The sequence below is a fragment of the Typopeltis vanoorti genome, chromosome 8 (genome assembly GCF_054136105.1).
Source record: "Typopeltis vanoorti isolate ZY-2024b chromosome 8, IOZ_Tvanoo_1.0, whole genome shotgun sequence".
Lineage (NCBI taxonomy): Eukaryota > Metazoa > Arthropoda > Arachnida > Uropygi > Thelyphonidae > Typopeltis > Typopeltis vanoorti.
The window spans coordinates 81,852,928-81,869,139 of record NC_143556.1 but is presented as its reverse complement, the minus strand read 5'-3'; the positions used below and the strand labels follow the sequence as shown (position 1 = coordinate 81,869,139).

The 16,212-nt window shown below is 33.2% G+C and overlaps 1 protein-coding gene across 2 annotated transcripts in view; it reads left to right on the top strand.

Annotated features, from left to right (window-relative positions):
* The window catches only part of LOC150104166 (guanylate cyclase soluble subunit beta-1-like), a 195,476-nt gene that overhangs the window by 134,848 nt on the left and 44,416 nt on the right, over positions 1-16,212 (top strand). For both annotated transcript variants that reach the window (XM_090396787.1, XM_090396788.1), the window contains one exon: positions 6,612-6,758. In XM_090396787.1, coding sequence (XP_090252913.1) covers positions 6,612-6,758 — 147 coding nt within the window. The remainder of the gene's footprint in view (positions 1-6,611; positions 6,759-16,212) is intronic.

Here is a 16,212-nt window from a genome sequence, read left to right as displayed (position 1 = left end):
AATCAGCAGCAGAGGAGTGGCGAACCGGCTGCATTAATACGCCAGTAATCCCCACATTATAAGGGGAGTCAACCCTTTCTAGAACGGAAGAGAAGGATAGGATAGGAATACAGTGTTCATATATGTCTGTATGATCAGATATATATATTCAGTGCAAGTTGTTTAGATGCAAGTCACCTGTTGCTAGCAATACTTAGTACTTAATGGATACGAAGCCATGAAACTGTACTTTTCAACGATTGCTATCAAAATTCATCCAATCGATCATTTTTATTGCATTTGAAAGTCGATGAAATTACCTGGATTATCTTCTTTTATCTAAGAGGATCTTCACTTATTTCCAGAAACAAAAATACTGCGTATGCTTAGTTTCTTTTCTAGAGTGCTGTATGTCATTTGCTGAACGTAAACGAAGGTAATATGTTTGGAGATACATAAACCTCTGTTTATGCTCTCTTCTTGTCAAATTGTAGAGATCAGTATTTTGTGTGGCCAATGTCGGACCGTTAATTTTTCTTTTCGAGAAGAAAAAAATGTTGCTGTAGCTTTAGATTTTTACTATTTCCCATTCAAGGATGATTGGATGATTTTGAATACATTCTATCAAGGCAAGATTACTAATTATAATTCGGACTCATTTGCAGTCCCCTTTTTTATCAGACTGATGAATTCTCCTGTTTGTGTTCTTGTGACTGATACAAAAGCAATTCTTACATTCTCTATCCTAATTAATTAATTAACCTAGTTATTTTTATTTTAAAAAGTCTCCAATAAACCTACAAAATAACAAGTCAATTTTCCTTTCCCTTTACAAAATAAAATGTATCATTTTATTTATTCCAAGAAGACGTGAACTAATTACCGCCGTAGCGCATTAAGAATTACGAGTGCTCTCTGGATGACAATCCCAGAATATTTACCGCTTTCTACTGATGACAAGTTAGCTGGTGCCTTTTTCACAAGAAACAGAAAAACCAACTGAGAATTACGTGCAATTAAAAAAACATATTCAGTCCATAGATTAAGTTTCTTTGGCTTAATAAACAGTTTCTTGGCATCAATTCTAAGTAACCCAAAAATGTATGCTAATTAGCCGGCAAGGAACAGCAATCCATTTAAGGTAGAGAGCTTCATGTACCAGACTTGTCTAAAGTAAACTTGGCATACTCATTATTTTGAGTAACTTCTGCATTAATATTGTCTGCAAATGATACAAAAAATAGAATATTCAAATAATGAAGGTACCTCTATAATATATTACGATGGAATATTCTTCTGTGAGTATTTGACAGCAGTTGTGTAAACACTTTTTGTTGCAATGAATGCGCTGTCCTGGATTAAACTATGGCATTAAACTTTACTTCTGAATGTTTACTTATGATGGAAGGAATCGTGACATCATTCCAGTTAGATAGAATTACTAATGCTAGGTTTTAAAATTGCAGTCATTATTTTAAAATCCGTTTTAATTCATCATGCAGATTTCATTATAAATAGACATGGATAAATTCGAATTCGCCATTATATAAGTAAGGAGTGTAAAAAATTACTGGATCCAAATTACGGTGTAAAATTTATCGATCAACTCTCATTATTGTCTTAAGTGCTAACGATTAATTGTGTATATGTAATAACTAGCAATGCAGAAGAAATTTTCGCGGAAGGAAAAAAACTTTACCCTTGTTTGCCAAATATCCACTAACTCTGAAATTGGTTACCATAAGAAAAGCACGGCCAGTTATTGACTAGAATCGAACTTTTAATGGCTTTCTTCCTCCGACCTGTCATGGAAGTTATCAAGACGCTAGGAACATAGGTTAGAGGACAAACAATAGATCTCCTTATCTGTCATCCTCGTGATATTAGAAATAAATAGCTTACACTAGTAATAGTTATTTTCGTACGCTGAATACCGTGAGAAGCAAGAAGTTATGCATTTTTGTTACCATACTGATCAATTCATTAATAGATCAGTACATTGGATTGGTTAACAGCTACATAGTCCGTAAATGCTAATCTGGAGATCAAAATTAAACAACGATCCTTTTTAAGCCGCTTTAGGCTGTAAATAAGCAGTGTCATGTCTCACTCAGCTGACATCATTCATCAGCTACCTAAAGATGTTCGCAATCATCCACCCTTCCCACAGTGGGATTTACATCAACGTCCTATTGATTGGAGAGGAGAACATACCAACTTAAATGACTAAAATGTTAAGCGCTATTAACATCTGTCAGGGAGATGGAATCCTTTCTTCAAGAAAGAAGATTTTTAAGGAAGCTTCTTATTCCATGTTTGGTCTCCAGAACAATGAATGTTTGCATATAACGGCATTAACGTGTTATAAGTTTAATACAAAGGATTGGATAGGATTGACCTTTAAAAATGTAAGCGGCAATTTTTTATGTCAATCTCATATATGTGTATGTAACCTGTTGAGCATTTAGTCTAGCTGGTACAGATGGTTAATGAATAAATAATCCGAACGTTACGCATTAGAGACCGCACATTAGGATATATTGGGGCAGGGAGGGAGAAGTGATTTCACTCTCAGAGACAGAAACAGTCTCCTACATCACTTTTTTAATTATTTTTAATTGCACCAGGTGACATTAATTATGAATCATATCAACGATACGAGTTTTAACCATACATTCTGTATGGGTTAAAAAATACAAGATATATGTAGTCTGCCCGTGGCTTGTCTGTGCCACGGGTTGTTGTTGTTGTTAGTAATAATAATAATAACTTCCCATTCTTTATAACTATCATTAAATTTAATAACAATAAGAAGTTTTCTTCAATAATAAGTTTTTTAAATAGTTAATACTATATTAATTGTCATTTAAAATTTACAGAAATGAACTATATTAGTACTTATCATAATAACATTACCAACATATTGGTCATTGTACTAATTACTTGTATTTAATCCATCAGCATTGTTTACAATGCATTAATATCCAATACCAGCCATTCATAGATAAACTGATGTTGTTTAATCTGCCCTTCCCATGTTATTTATCGAATCATTTTAACACCATCGATAAATGCATCAAAATGGATTATTTCAAATATGATTGTAATCAAAACACTGAATGTTTATTTAAATTTCATTGTTTACGAAAAATTTTACACTCTCTTAAAATTTCACAATTTTTATTAATTATAAAACGCATTTTATTTTTTAAAAGCCTCTATTTAAACTGAAGTTTAATTGTCAAACAATTTAAGAAATCCACTTATTTTTTGTTGGTTTTCTGCGAATGTATCCATTCGTATTTCATATTGTATTAATTGTTTTGCTAAATGAAGACGATAAGATGAAAACTGGTGAAAGGTGAGCTTTAGAGCTCAACGTAGGCTGGTCTCCTTCCTCCCATTTATTACATTATACTACAGTAGTAATAAAACTCACAAAAATAATTAGAGTTTTATATGATAAAAATCGTCAAAGAATATAAACCTTAATAGAAGGAAAGAAACGTAGATCGAAGTAATATTTTTATAACACAGAATAAGCAAATGCCTAATCCATGACAAGAAGAAGAAAAGAGAAATAATAAAATAATTAGAAATAAACGTTTTTTTTTTTTCAAACAACAGAAGAAAACGAATTTCTTAAGATCAAATATTGAAGTGTGATAATAAGAACAACTCTTTGTTTGGTTAAGTATATGAGGAAATATTACTAACAATAAACTAAGCTATTGATTTGCTATATTTCAGGCAATATAAACCCTTCTGCTGTTTCAAAAGGCAAGGGATATGAACAAATTATTAATGTCAACTACCTCAGAGGTGGGCAGTGAAGGAATCAGTAGTCATTCGATCGAAGAATGACGCTTATGCATCATCGATGGAAATTGAAAGAAAATTCTTTCAACAGGTCACGCACTCATAATTCCACAAAAGTACCAAAACCACCAGCCGATCATGATAAATCCTAATCCTTAACTACTACATGTTTAACACTAAGCCTTAAAAGGTGCGGTAGTTATCTGAATCTAATTTAAAAGAATAAATAAGTCTTTTACATCAGTCCTGCATAAATGCAGGACTGATGTAAAAGTTCTAATATAACATGGATTTTGTTCCAGGTTTTTTAATATTTTAAACTTGCTTATTCATAGTTAAATGCGTTATGTATCATGCCATAATGATGGCCTAGGAACTTAATGTAATCAGCCTGTCAGGCTGTTGGTATTAGTAAATGATAATAAGTTTTCAGAAGTTTTAGTGGTTAACCCAGTGGCTTTGCGCTTCGTAACCCTATACCTGGGGAAAGAGTCCGAGGTTCGATTCCCGTCGGTGACGTGAGGAGCTTTTCCTCAGCCATAGCCAAGTTAGCCGGTCTTGGGCGTGGACAGCAGGGTTTTTCTTCAGTTTATTCTGCGGTTTTTCTTCCCGCAAAGCAGGCAAACCGGCCTTGAGAACTCAACAGGACATAGGATACACCGGGGCGTAGGTCTAACCACCTTATCCTGTGAACGGTTTGAGGTCCAATGATTAATAAACCCTCGACACCGCAAGGTAAAAGAGGGTAAAAAGATGAGATGAGATGTATTTTCAGAAAGAATATTACATTTCGTCTTGTATGAACTAATTAAATTCCTTGAATACATTCGGGCTAAAATAAAATATCAAATGTTTTAATATTTTATCCTGCCTGACTATATAAAAGTCTTCCAACTACTTTAATAAAATGACGTACATTCCTAATGCACATTAGTTGGCGGATTTAATAAAAAGGGCGTAAAGATTAGAAGCAAATGTTAATAAAGAGAACACGAAAATGAGGACAGTCTGCTATACAGTTATTGATCCTTATCAATATTCTAGTCAGAGAAATAATGCTGAGAGAGAGAGAGAGAGAGAGACGTGGATTCATGAGATGGAGAAACAAAACCAGCGCCTTTATAACGAGAATAAAAATGGACTCACTAGTATTTAAAACTTACGAAAGTTTAGGTTTCTTTAGAAATAAAAAAAATATTGCACACTTCTGTATGTGTGCTTCGAATAAAACAATTTTGATTTTTGCTTTTCTTTTAAACCTTTCATGACATTTTTAAAAGTCGCAAGTTTTCTTCAATATTTGTTTTCATTCATGTTATAATAGAATGTGGTTACGTCATATGCCCTTGATAATCTACATAAACCTGGCAACTTTTAAGTCGCTTGCTTACTTGAGGATTACTCGTTTGATCTATTACCTAGTCTTCCTCAAACTTTTCTATGTATTTCTAACTATGGGAATACAAAATAAATCTGAGAACCTCTGTAGTGTACTTACGACAGTATTTTGTAGATGAGAATTCGAGTCTCATATGCAGGAGCAGAATTTTCTTTTCCTAAATAGAGTTTCCCCCGAATACGTAAAACAAGCTAGCAACAGAATATGCGCGCTTAACAGGCTTAAATACACCAAATCCCTTACACCAGAACAACAGTAACAACTGTCCAGTGAATATGTTGTCTATTTAAATGGATTACAAAATAATCTAATACAGATTACATAAAAATAATATATTTAAATAAATGTAATTTGTTATTCCCAGCTATTTTAGTCTGAATTTCTAGAAGTTCTCTCCTTAACCTGAAGCAATTCTTCATATCTTCGTTGTCTCTCATCTTTCATCTTTCAGGATGTGTTAATAGGTTTCAACAGGATTTTAAAACCTCAAAATGTTGAAATGAAATACTGTCGTAAGTAACCAATTTAAATTTTCTATTTTTGGTTATGGTTCGGATGATGAAAGTAATATTCCTTTTTTTCTCCTTAATCCACAAAATATAAACACGAAAAATATCCATTTTAGCATCAGTCAGTGTCAGCCTTGGTATCACAATTTAATGCCGTTTCATCTCATGGAAAATAAATATCCTACCCTTGAAGATATCTACTCTCCACGACAGAAATGGACTCATTTTTTAACACTTCTGTACTGACTGAAATATGAAAAAAAAACTAGTAATCTGAGGAAGAGTTTAGAGAATTATTAATTAGGATTACCTTCATAAGAAGATTTACCTTTCTTTAAGAAGAATTAATTGGATTTTTTTTTTGTTATAAGCATCTCTCATGGAGATCGGAAGAGTGTTTCATTATTACGGTAACACAAAACTGTAATACTTTCCGCTTCAAGCACAATCCTATTGCAGCCAACTTCGTCTACAAGATAATTTTTAAATTTCAGGTTTGAGTGGTACGCAGGCTCAAAAGTTCACTTGTGAGCCCGTGAACACGTTCACTCATAATTGATTGATGGTGAACCACTCAGCTCTGACATCTAATAGTTTAGAAGGCAGACATCTATTGGTAATAGATTCTCCAAGGATTACATGTCCAACCAAAACTCGGTGGCTACTTAGAATAAAATAAGAATATCTTGAAAAAGTTTCAGTAATATATCTGTGTTCTGTTGGTATTTGATAAAAATGCATTTATAATTTGTAATCATTTACTTGTTAAAAAGCTTATGCAACAGACAGTTAATTTGTTCATACACTTATTTAAATAAAAATGAAATGTTGTCTTTACAATGCATAATATACAGCGAATACTATGCTTTAATGTTTAACATGAGGAAAATTCCAAATTAAAATAGGTGGAAACAATAGGTGATGCCTATTTCGTGGTGGGAGGAGTACCGAAGTTTCTAGCCGATCATGCTGACAGAGTGGTAGCCGCAGGATTAGACATGATATCCATCGCACACACAATCGTTTCGCCTGACGATGGGCTTCCAATTCAGGTAGGTTTATTTACAATCATTTATTTAAAATTGTTGCACGAAATATTTTTCTTTTACTATCTCCCTCCTATTATTTGTGTTGGAGCGCTAATATGTTTTTATACAAAACCATAATTTTTTGGGAGATGGACCGAGTCCTTGACTCTTTATCCCTTCATTTGAATGAAGGAAATCTGTGTGGATGGGGTGTTATTGAGTTAAAAGCTCTAGTCATGGCTGGGTAACGGCAATAGAGTATATATATATATGTTATATATATGTGTTAAAGATACCAAGCAATTTTAAACCTGGTTTTACTCCATTTCCCAAGTAAGCAAACAGACAAACAGGTCAAGTTTGCGACTGCAAGTGATGCAAGTCTAGCTGATCCTACAGTTAGTGCAAGACCAAGGCAACTCGTGATAAAGGTGGCATAAGCTCTGATCACTAATCGTAATATTTACCCTTAATGCCAAAACACATCTCCAAGAAGGGGATGCATGTTGTTTTGTATTAAAGGCAAGGGGGGCCACTAAGGGTAAATATTAAGGGTAAATATTAAAGATTAGTGATCAGAGCTTATGCCACCTTTACCACGAGTTGCCTTGGTCTTGCACTACCTGTAGGATCAGCTAGACTTGCATCACTTGCAGGCGAACTTGACCTGTTTGTCTGTTTGCTTACTTGGGAAATGGAGTAAAACCAGGTTTAAAATTGCTTGGTATCTTTAACATTTATTGTACCAAAGGTAAAATACTTTCTATATATATATATATATATATATATATATATATATATATATATATATATATATATATATATATATATATATATATATATATTTGCCTTTAATATTCCCTTGCATTTGAATAATTTAATTTATTCGGTTTTATAAATAATGAACACTAACTTTTCTGTATTGAAATCTAGATAAATCGTATTTGCTGTCATTTCTATATTAAGATAAAACTGTCCTAACCATTAATATACTAAAATTGCGAATCCTTTAGCGTGGAATTTAGCGTGGAATAACACAGAGCAAAATAAGATGTTCCTAATAAATGACTGCAATTTCTATCTGCTAACAAGCACATATCGTGATTAGGATCAGCAGAAAAAATTATCTCATATAACGATCCACAAGTACAACAGAGATAAAAAGAACGTTAATGAGTGCTGCAGTCCTAAAACTAATAGGGACATGGAGAGATACAAATCGCATCCAACACAGAGAAAACATGAAACAAAAAAATTACGGAATGAAATATGAAAAAGAAAAAGAATGCTTAGTCCCAAGAATATTACTGAGCTTATAAAGGAAACAAGCAAATCCGACAATGCAATGCATTGCAAACTGGATAGTCTGCAATTAGGATTCCTATCATATAATTGTTTTATATTAGAAGATTGCAGTAATGTGCTCATATTAGCACGGGAGTAGATCAAAAAACTTCTTCGGATCTATTTCCTAATCACATGTGTAGGCGTTGTTAAAAAAAAGAAATATTTGCATGCATATATATATATATATATATATATATATATATGCATGCAAATATTTCTTTTATATATATATATATAAAATATATATAAATATATATTTTATATATATACGCCACGTATATGCAAAACACTTGGTCACGTGCGACACCATGCGTCCTAGAGAACTATTTGAGAATGCTGCTGTCAGTAATCGTTAATAATGTTGATCATAATCATGGAAAAAATGATGTTTCGGCGTTCGATAAAGAGCTTATTTTGGGCGCCCGTCTGGCTGGAGCAATGGTTTTGAAAACAACAGAGTTGACTGGTTTCTCAAAAGGTGAGATATCTCAGATGTTTAATCAGTGTAAAAATAATTTACATTAGTTGTTAAAGAGGCATAATTATAGTCCTAAGACATTCTATCAGGAATGAGATCGCTGTTATCTGAGAAGAATTGTACAAAAAAAAAAAAAATGGGAACTTTTTTTTGTGCATTAACTGATCGAAGAATTTAATGAAGGGTATTCATTACCTATATCTGAAGAGTGTCCTATAGTCGGTATTAGCAGTCGCTTGCTTATATGGAAACCACTGATTTTTTTAAAGTGTTTAATTCTATGATACTTTGTGTGTGTGTGTGTGTGTGTGTGTGTGTGTGTGTGTGTGTGTGTGTGTGTGTGTGTGTGTGTGTGTGTGTGTGTGTGTGTGTGTGTGTGTGTGTGTGTGTGTGTGTGTGTGTGATAAACAGATTAAATGATTACAAGCCGAGAGATAAACCAAAAAAATAGAAACACTATTTTAATTTATATTCCCTTACCTTATGCACCCGAAGAAGTATTTTCAGGTCTGAGGCAACTATGTACCACGAGTTGCCTCAGACCTGAAAATACTTCAGGCGCAAACATGACTTACCTGCTTGCTTGCTTGCTTGGAAAAAAGGATTAAAACCAAGTTTATAAAATTTTTTGGTATCTTTAGCGTATAGTATATCCAAGGTAAAAAATCTTTCTACATCTTTCTCTCATCCTGAGATTTTTATTTAATAAGGTCAAGGCACCTTGTGGCAACTTGTATAGGTAAAATGTATAAGTTCTCCCTTCCCTTAATGCATAGCATCATTCATGTTCACAAGGAGATGTGCTTTGCATTATGGGAGATACTAAAGAAAGTGAACAGAGCTTACTCCACCTTTACCACGAGTTGCCTCACACCTGGCAATACTTCAGGCGCAAACTTGACTTAACTGCTTGTTTGCTTACTTGGGAAAAGTATTAAAACCAAGTTTATAAAATTGCTTGGTATCTTTAACACACACAATGTTAAGTCTGTTAATTCTGTTAATTGAGAGTTTCTTAATTTATAAGCATGTTAAGTCTGTTAATTGAGAGTTTCTTCTAGCACTTTTTTCTGTTTATGAGATGAAGAACAGAGATTTTCTGTAAAAAAATATCAAATTTTCATATCGAGTTAAAATGGCTTCCTCTAGAGCTTCCAGGAAGAAAAACTCTGGCATACACGATATATGTTACCTAATCGGTAATTGCAGTTCAAAACAAAGATATGTGCATGCATAGATTACTCACAGAATAATGCTATTTTATATGAGACAATGGAGTATACATAAGTTAATATTACAGTGCAGAATAATATTATAATTTCATATGGTTATAATAGAGTGTGTGTGGGTGAATGGGGGGTAGGGGTGTTTAACGAGCTGTTATCATTGTTAATGTTTGGCAAAACGATGCTCCTTGCTATTATTTCTTTTCAAAAAATGCTATGTTTCTTACATACTCTCGTAGAGTTTCTGAAGTATTCCCTATATGGTTTTCGTATTTTGTTGCAGCCTGTAACATTTCTTTTGTAAAATATAAGATGCAAGTGTATATACAGTATTAAACGGCAAGTAAATAGTTTAGCTTTCTTATTCGAATTAACCTATACAGCATATTCTCACTTTTTAAGTAAATTTCTGATTTGTTAGTTGACATGTTTTGCCATTTCCACATTTATATATTTTGCCATTTTCCCATAGTTTATACAGAACGAAGTGTACCTTTTCAATCGTCAGTATGGCATGCTACAAAAACACATACGACTGCCTGTGCAGCCTAGTGGAAATGAGGTTTGCTCTCATAATGCTGGAACACTAAAGACAATTATAGTTTCAATTTTATTCACCGGTTATAAGAAATTTCTGGCCATTTCTTTGGCAGAATCCCTAGATTTTAAGGGGAAAAAAAGGGTAATTTTTTCCCCTCAAAGAAACTAGTTTCTTTGAGGGGAAATTCTTTGTAGAATTCACATTCTTACAGACAAACAATCATATGTGTGGTTTTGTTTAGGTTTGTTCATTAGAAGCTTGAGTTCACTATCACTGAAGACTGAAAGATTGGGAATGTCTGCCAAAACCTGTCTTCAAAAAGTTAATCAGTAAAAGAACTTCACCTAATCATTTTAGGGAATATTTATTTTAACATAATTAATTGCAGTAAAATATTTATTTATGCTTAAAAATCTGATAATTAGTACAGAATGCTTAATTCGTACATGTCTAGTATAGCTCTGTGTGGCATCGATACTGAAAATAGGAGCCTTTGCAAAGATTAGAAGTTTTTCCATAGAAGCTATCTTAGGTATTATTGCTTATTTAAGGATTGCTTCTGGATGAAAGAAGATCTCCCAGTTATGTAATATGAATAAAATGATGGCTTGTCCATTTAGAATGTGCTGGAAATTCTTATCCGAAGCTGTTGTAATTAGTTTTTTTTTTTCTTCTTTGTGTTGTTGCTGTTGTTTATGTGTTACACTTTGCTGTTCTTAGTTCGCATTTGACCGGATTATTTCTGTTATAATTTTTCATCACGGCATCTCACTTGACATTAGCAGACTGCTGAATACTTTTATCCATCTAAAATAGCTTACAGTATTGTTTTCACTAGAAATGGAGTGACTCTACCAAAATATTTGTTTTAAGTATCGATAAACATTTTATTGTGTTTGCGTCTTTCTATATAAATATGTACTTGATTTCAACCGCATTTTAGAATGATTGATAACGTTATATATATATATATGCTGCTTACCAAATGAATATCGATTTTCAGGAATTTGTTCAAGCTATTAATTATTCATAACTTTGCAATTAACGAGACTGGTGAAGGAAAATTAGCGTTATTAGAAACCTGAACTTCGTTTCTCAATTAACGTAGCGAAGAATGACCTGCCAGGTTATTCTAATAATTCAGTCATTAGAGGTAGCAAACTTATTTCATATTCATTCAGAATATGAGGTTCGCTACATTTATTTTAATGAAAAGACAAAAATAACTGGTGTGGAGGTATTTTACATTTCTAACGTCCGTCTCTTAACTAAGGTATACCGTAATTATTCAATCCTAAACTGCTATGGGCGTAATTTGGTTATGAAATATCAACAAAACAACTTTGGTTTGCCTTTAACGGCCATCAATTTAATAAATGCGCTTTCGTTTAAATAATCGCGTGGTTAGCGCTTATAACCATACCGCCTGACAGAATTGTTTGATAAATGGAGCTAAGATATCATTAAAAGTTATAAAATTATCTCGTGGAGGAACTCTATCAATAACAAAGTGCGCACACGAAGGGTGCATACGATCTGGCGAATTGCAGGGAGAAAAGATTCAATTAGGCGAAGTTAAGTAACTCTAAAGCTATTGTTCACAATGGAACGGTTCTGCACTTTAACGAATTATTCAAGGTGTAATGGGCAGTAGAAGAGGAAATAGCTCCAACTTTGATCAAGATCAATGGTGATAAATATAAACAGCAGGAATGACAGTTTAGTCAATATCTCCATAATGAAGAGAAAATTATGAAGAAAGTAGCCTAAAAGAAGATAGGAAACACGCTATCTCTTGCTGTGATTATATTAATATCCTACTCAGTCATACTGCAGTATTCTGTCCAAGTCTGTCTTAGATTCTAGCCAAAAAAACAGAATATACGAAATTTATAAAACTGCATCTGACCAATGTAATAGATATTCTGAGATATTGCTAGAATTAGAAAGGAAATCCATAAATGGGTTTAGTATTATCATCGGAAATCCCGACGGGCATGCATTTAATCACTTACTTAAATGGGCACGTGTCCTGTTCAATCAGTATTACTTCTTGGTATAGACTTTAGAACTGAAAAACAGCATTCCCTTATATCAACAAAAAAGGAAGAAAAATTAAATGTATACAAAATACATAACTAACGATAGAATTTAACTAATAATCATCCTGTTTCTGTTATTTAATCTGGTAACTATTGTTTAGTCATATAACTTGATTCAAGATTAGGAGTTAGCAAGCATATCAAGCAGCTAAAGCAGGTCAACATACTCCTAGCCAAGTGGTTCGTAGCCAGCTTGCTACTAGTTATGTGGATATATGTACCTGTCCCTATCATGTTGCTCTATGTTGCTTGTAATTACTACAATCATTCAATACAATAAATATATACAATCAATAATTATGAAAGATTAATTTCATTGAGTGAAATAAATTAGAAAAATTAGAACAACTAATTAATAGAAAATTATAATAGCTGAATTAATCAATACATCAATACACCTTTTTAAATTATGTATATATTAAAATAGTTAACAGTTGAAAGAATTCATTCCATAAACCGAACCCTTGGAGGGTAATGGATGGCAATGCTATAGCCAATGAAGTTCTAACCGAGGCTCGGCTATTGCTGTTACCCTCCTGCCATGATCAGAGCTTTAATAGCTCAATAACACCTTATCCCTACACTGTCCTCTACAGATAACGGGGAAGATGAAAAACATTCTTGCTTCTTCCCTTTAAGCCAGTCCTTATAAGGATTCCATAAACCGAATATTGTTGCACGCATGTGTAATGACGTTCTTATATGTTAGATATCGAAATTCAATCACAATTATCTCAGCTCAAAAGTCATATAATTATCAGTTATTTCAGAAATTATCTGAGCTTAAAAGTCAAAGAATAACCAATACGAAAACTGTGAAATTTATGCAAAATTTTGTAATAATCACCTCTCACAATGATGAAAAGGATAAGACTGCATTTTACATTTCTTCAGCACTTACTTGTTTTGACATGAAAAGTCTTCCAATAACTCTTCAAGGGGAAAATTAATTCAATAATTATAAGGGGATTTCAAAACAGGAAACTATTAAGATACTTGAAAACAAATACTTTCATAGTATGCAAATCATCATGAAAAAGTAATGAAAATTTTAAAATATAAAATTTGAAATGAAATATTTGTGTTGATTAACGGGAATGGAATTATGAATATATCAAAAAAGGAGATGTGGCGATTTTCCCACCATCATTATCTCACTCAGAATCTCAGAAGATGGTTAGAAGTGTAAAGGAGGTGTGTGTGTGTGTGTGTGTGTGTGTGTGTGTGTGTGTGTGTGTGTGTGTGTGTGTGTGTGTGTGTGTGTGTGTGTGTGTTATTTTAATGGATTGGATTTCTTGCTTGCTTATTTGATAGAGCCTTGACCACATAAGCAAGATAAGGGTTACGCAGTCAACACTCTAATTAAGTAAAAATAAGCAAAATTATTTCGATCCTGTTTGCGGAAGGATGAGCTATACATGGGAAGAATTAATTACATTTCAGTGACAGCTACAGTGGGATTTTGTATGGGTGAGTACACGTTTTGAGCAACAACTTCACATTCCAAAGTCCACAGCATACTGAAGAAATAAAGTGCACAATATAAAAAGAAGCCGAAGGTACGACCAGTTAGGCCTAAGACACTGACTGGCAGAATTCATCGATGCGATTTGAAGAGGCTGATTACTCTATCTCGCCGTCAGACCCTAGAGAATGCGTATTTGGTGATGCGAGCAGCCCACAGTAATCCCATAAGTGTTCCAAGACGCGTGGAAAGCTCTTTACTGCGAATTTTTATAAAGGATGCGTAAAACTATGTGTTAATAAGATCGAATATATATATACTCAAGTGCTTAAATACAAAAAAAAAGTTGGGATCAACGCTCTTCATATAGTATTTCTAAGAAGCGGCTTTCACTGGAGAATTTGATTTTGTTTCATTGAACTAGAGACCGCAGGAAATTACACGCTGATAAGTCTTGGTTTGTTGTGCCCACGAGACCTAAATTGATCTTGAATTTCTTTTTTGATTGACAGACGACGACCTTCTTGTTTCGGCAAATCATGATATTTTACTGGAATAACGTATCTTATAAACTTCAGCATAGGACTGTAGATATAGATTACGTATTGGATGTAAGAAGCAGGCTATGTCGCCTCACTAGTAGGACAAAATTCCTTGCAAATTTGGATCGTGAATATAAGGAATACAAACACAAGAAACTACTTCTTGACGAAGTAGAGAACGATAATTAATTACGATATTTTTTATTTTATTAGGGAGTGAGAACAGTAGTGAACAGTAGATATTCAAAGTACTTGGGAACGATGACTTGCTTAAAGTTATGACAGTACCAAGCAAGTTCTCATTTTCTTCAGTTATTTTCATAACTGAAAAAAATTTGAACAATGTCCATACTTTAATAATGTCAGATAATGCTCTGTTTCATTAGGACTAGGTATTACTTCATGTATCGACCGCTACTGTTCATGATTGTTGTTTTTCAGTTAGAGATAGAAATCATCTATTTCGCACACCTGATCTTGCTCTGTCAGATTGCAATCTATTTCCGAACCTATAAAAATAACCTAGGTAGTAGCGCGTGTAGTTTTTATTTTATTTTTGTACCTCTGATGAAAATGTTATCTCTGATGTGGAGGTAGGTTTTAACGTGTGGGTCGCCAGATTCTTTGCTGTTGATATCACAATATTCTAGCATCCCTGAGACTACAGCTGTTATAACTATGTGGAAACTATTCTAATAAAGTGATCATTCAGTTCACTGCCATTCCTGTATAATGACAACGAAATTCCCTTTCAAACGCCCACACTAAGAATTACCTCCGTATAATTCTTCGAATTTAATCCCGTCGATTTCTCAAGACAATTTTATTTGCATTTCATACCTGGCAGTAGCAGATCAATAAGTTATAATTTAATACTTGTGCCAAGCAATTAAAATGAAATTTAAATATCATTATTCATTTTACTTTGCATAACACTAAGCCATTTTTACATAGAAAGTGAAAGATGACTGTTGTTGTTGAGAACTAATTAGTTAAAATGGTACTCTTTCAATGGAATTTCAATTATTGCAAGAAATGATTGAATGGAGTATTACTTAGTTCTTAAACAATTTCTAATAATAAAGTAATTAAAATTGAATTTGCAAGGCAACCCAAATATAGAAAACCTTCATTCGTTTGAAATACGTTTCTCGAGAACAAATTTTTGCCGCCATCAACGTTAATAAATTCATCGACATCAATGATGCGAAGTCTGATCATCCAATGTGGTAGGAACGTTTTACTCAAACTGAGTTTTCCTAGATTTGTTTGCTCCAAGTAAACATTTTTTAAATAAATGATTACAAGTTCTACGTGTTTGAGATTTTCAATTGTTTACAATTATTGAAAGGTAATTTGAGCCGTACAATTTTATTCACTTATAATCAATTTATACAATCGAAATTATAACTCGGTTTATACGCATTGGTGAATATTTCCGCAATACAGGAAAAATATTGAGTGATTTTAAAGGTTTTTAGGGAAATAAAACCAGTTGGATGTCTGGGATCCAAAGATTACATGACAGATGTGCCGTAGCGACATCTACAGAGACAGAATACATAAGATAAATCTTCATAGGGTAGATCCCTAACATATTGCAATGTATTTTCTTTTTCATACGTCTTTAGAAAAGTGAAAATTCAAACCGCAATGTATCATCTCGCATGCTTCATTTACTGAACTATCATTTATATGTATTTTCTTCTTTGCAGTGGATTGCTATAAATTCAGAAAAGTTTAGATACTTTTAGAATACAGGCTCGAATATCACTTT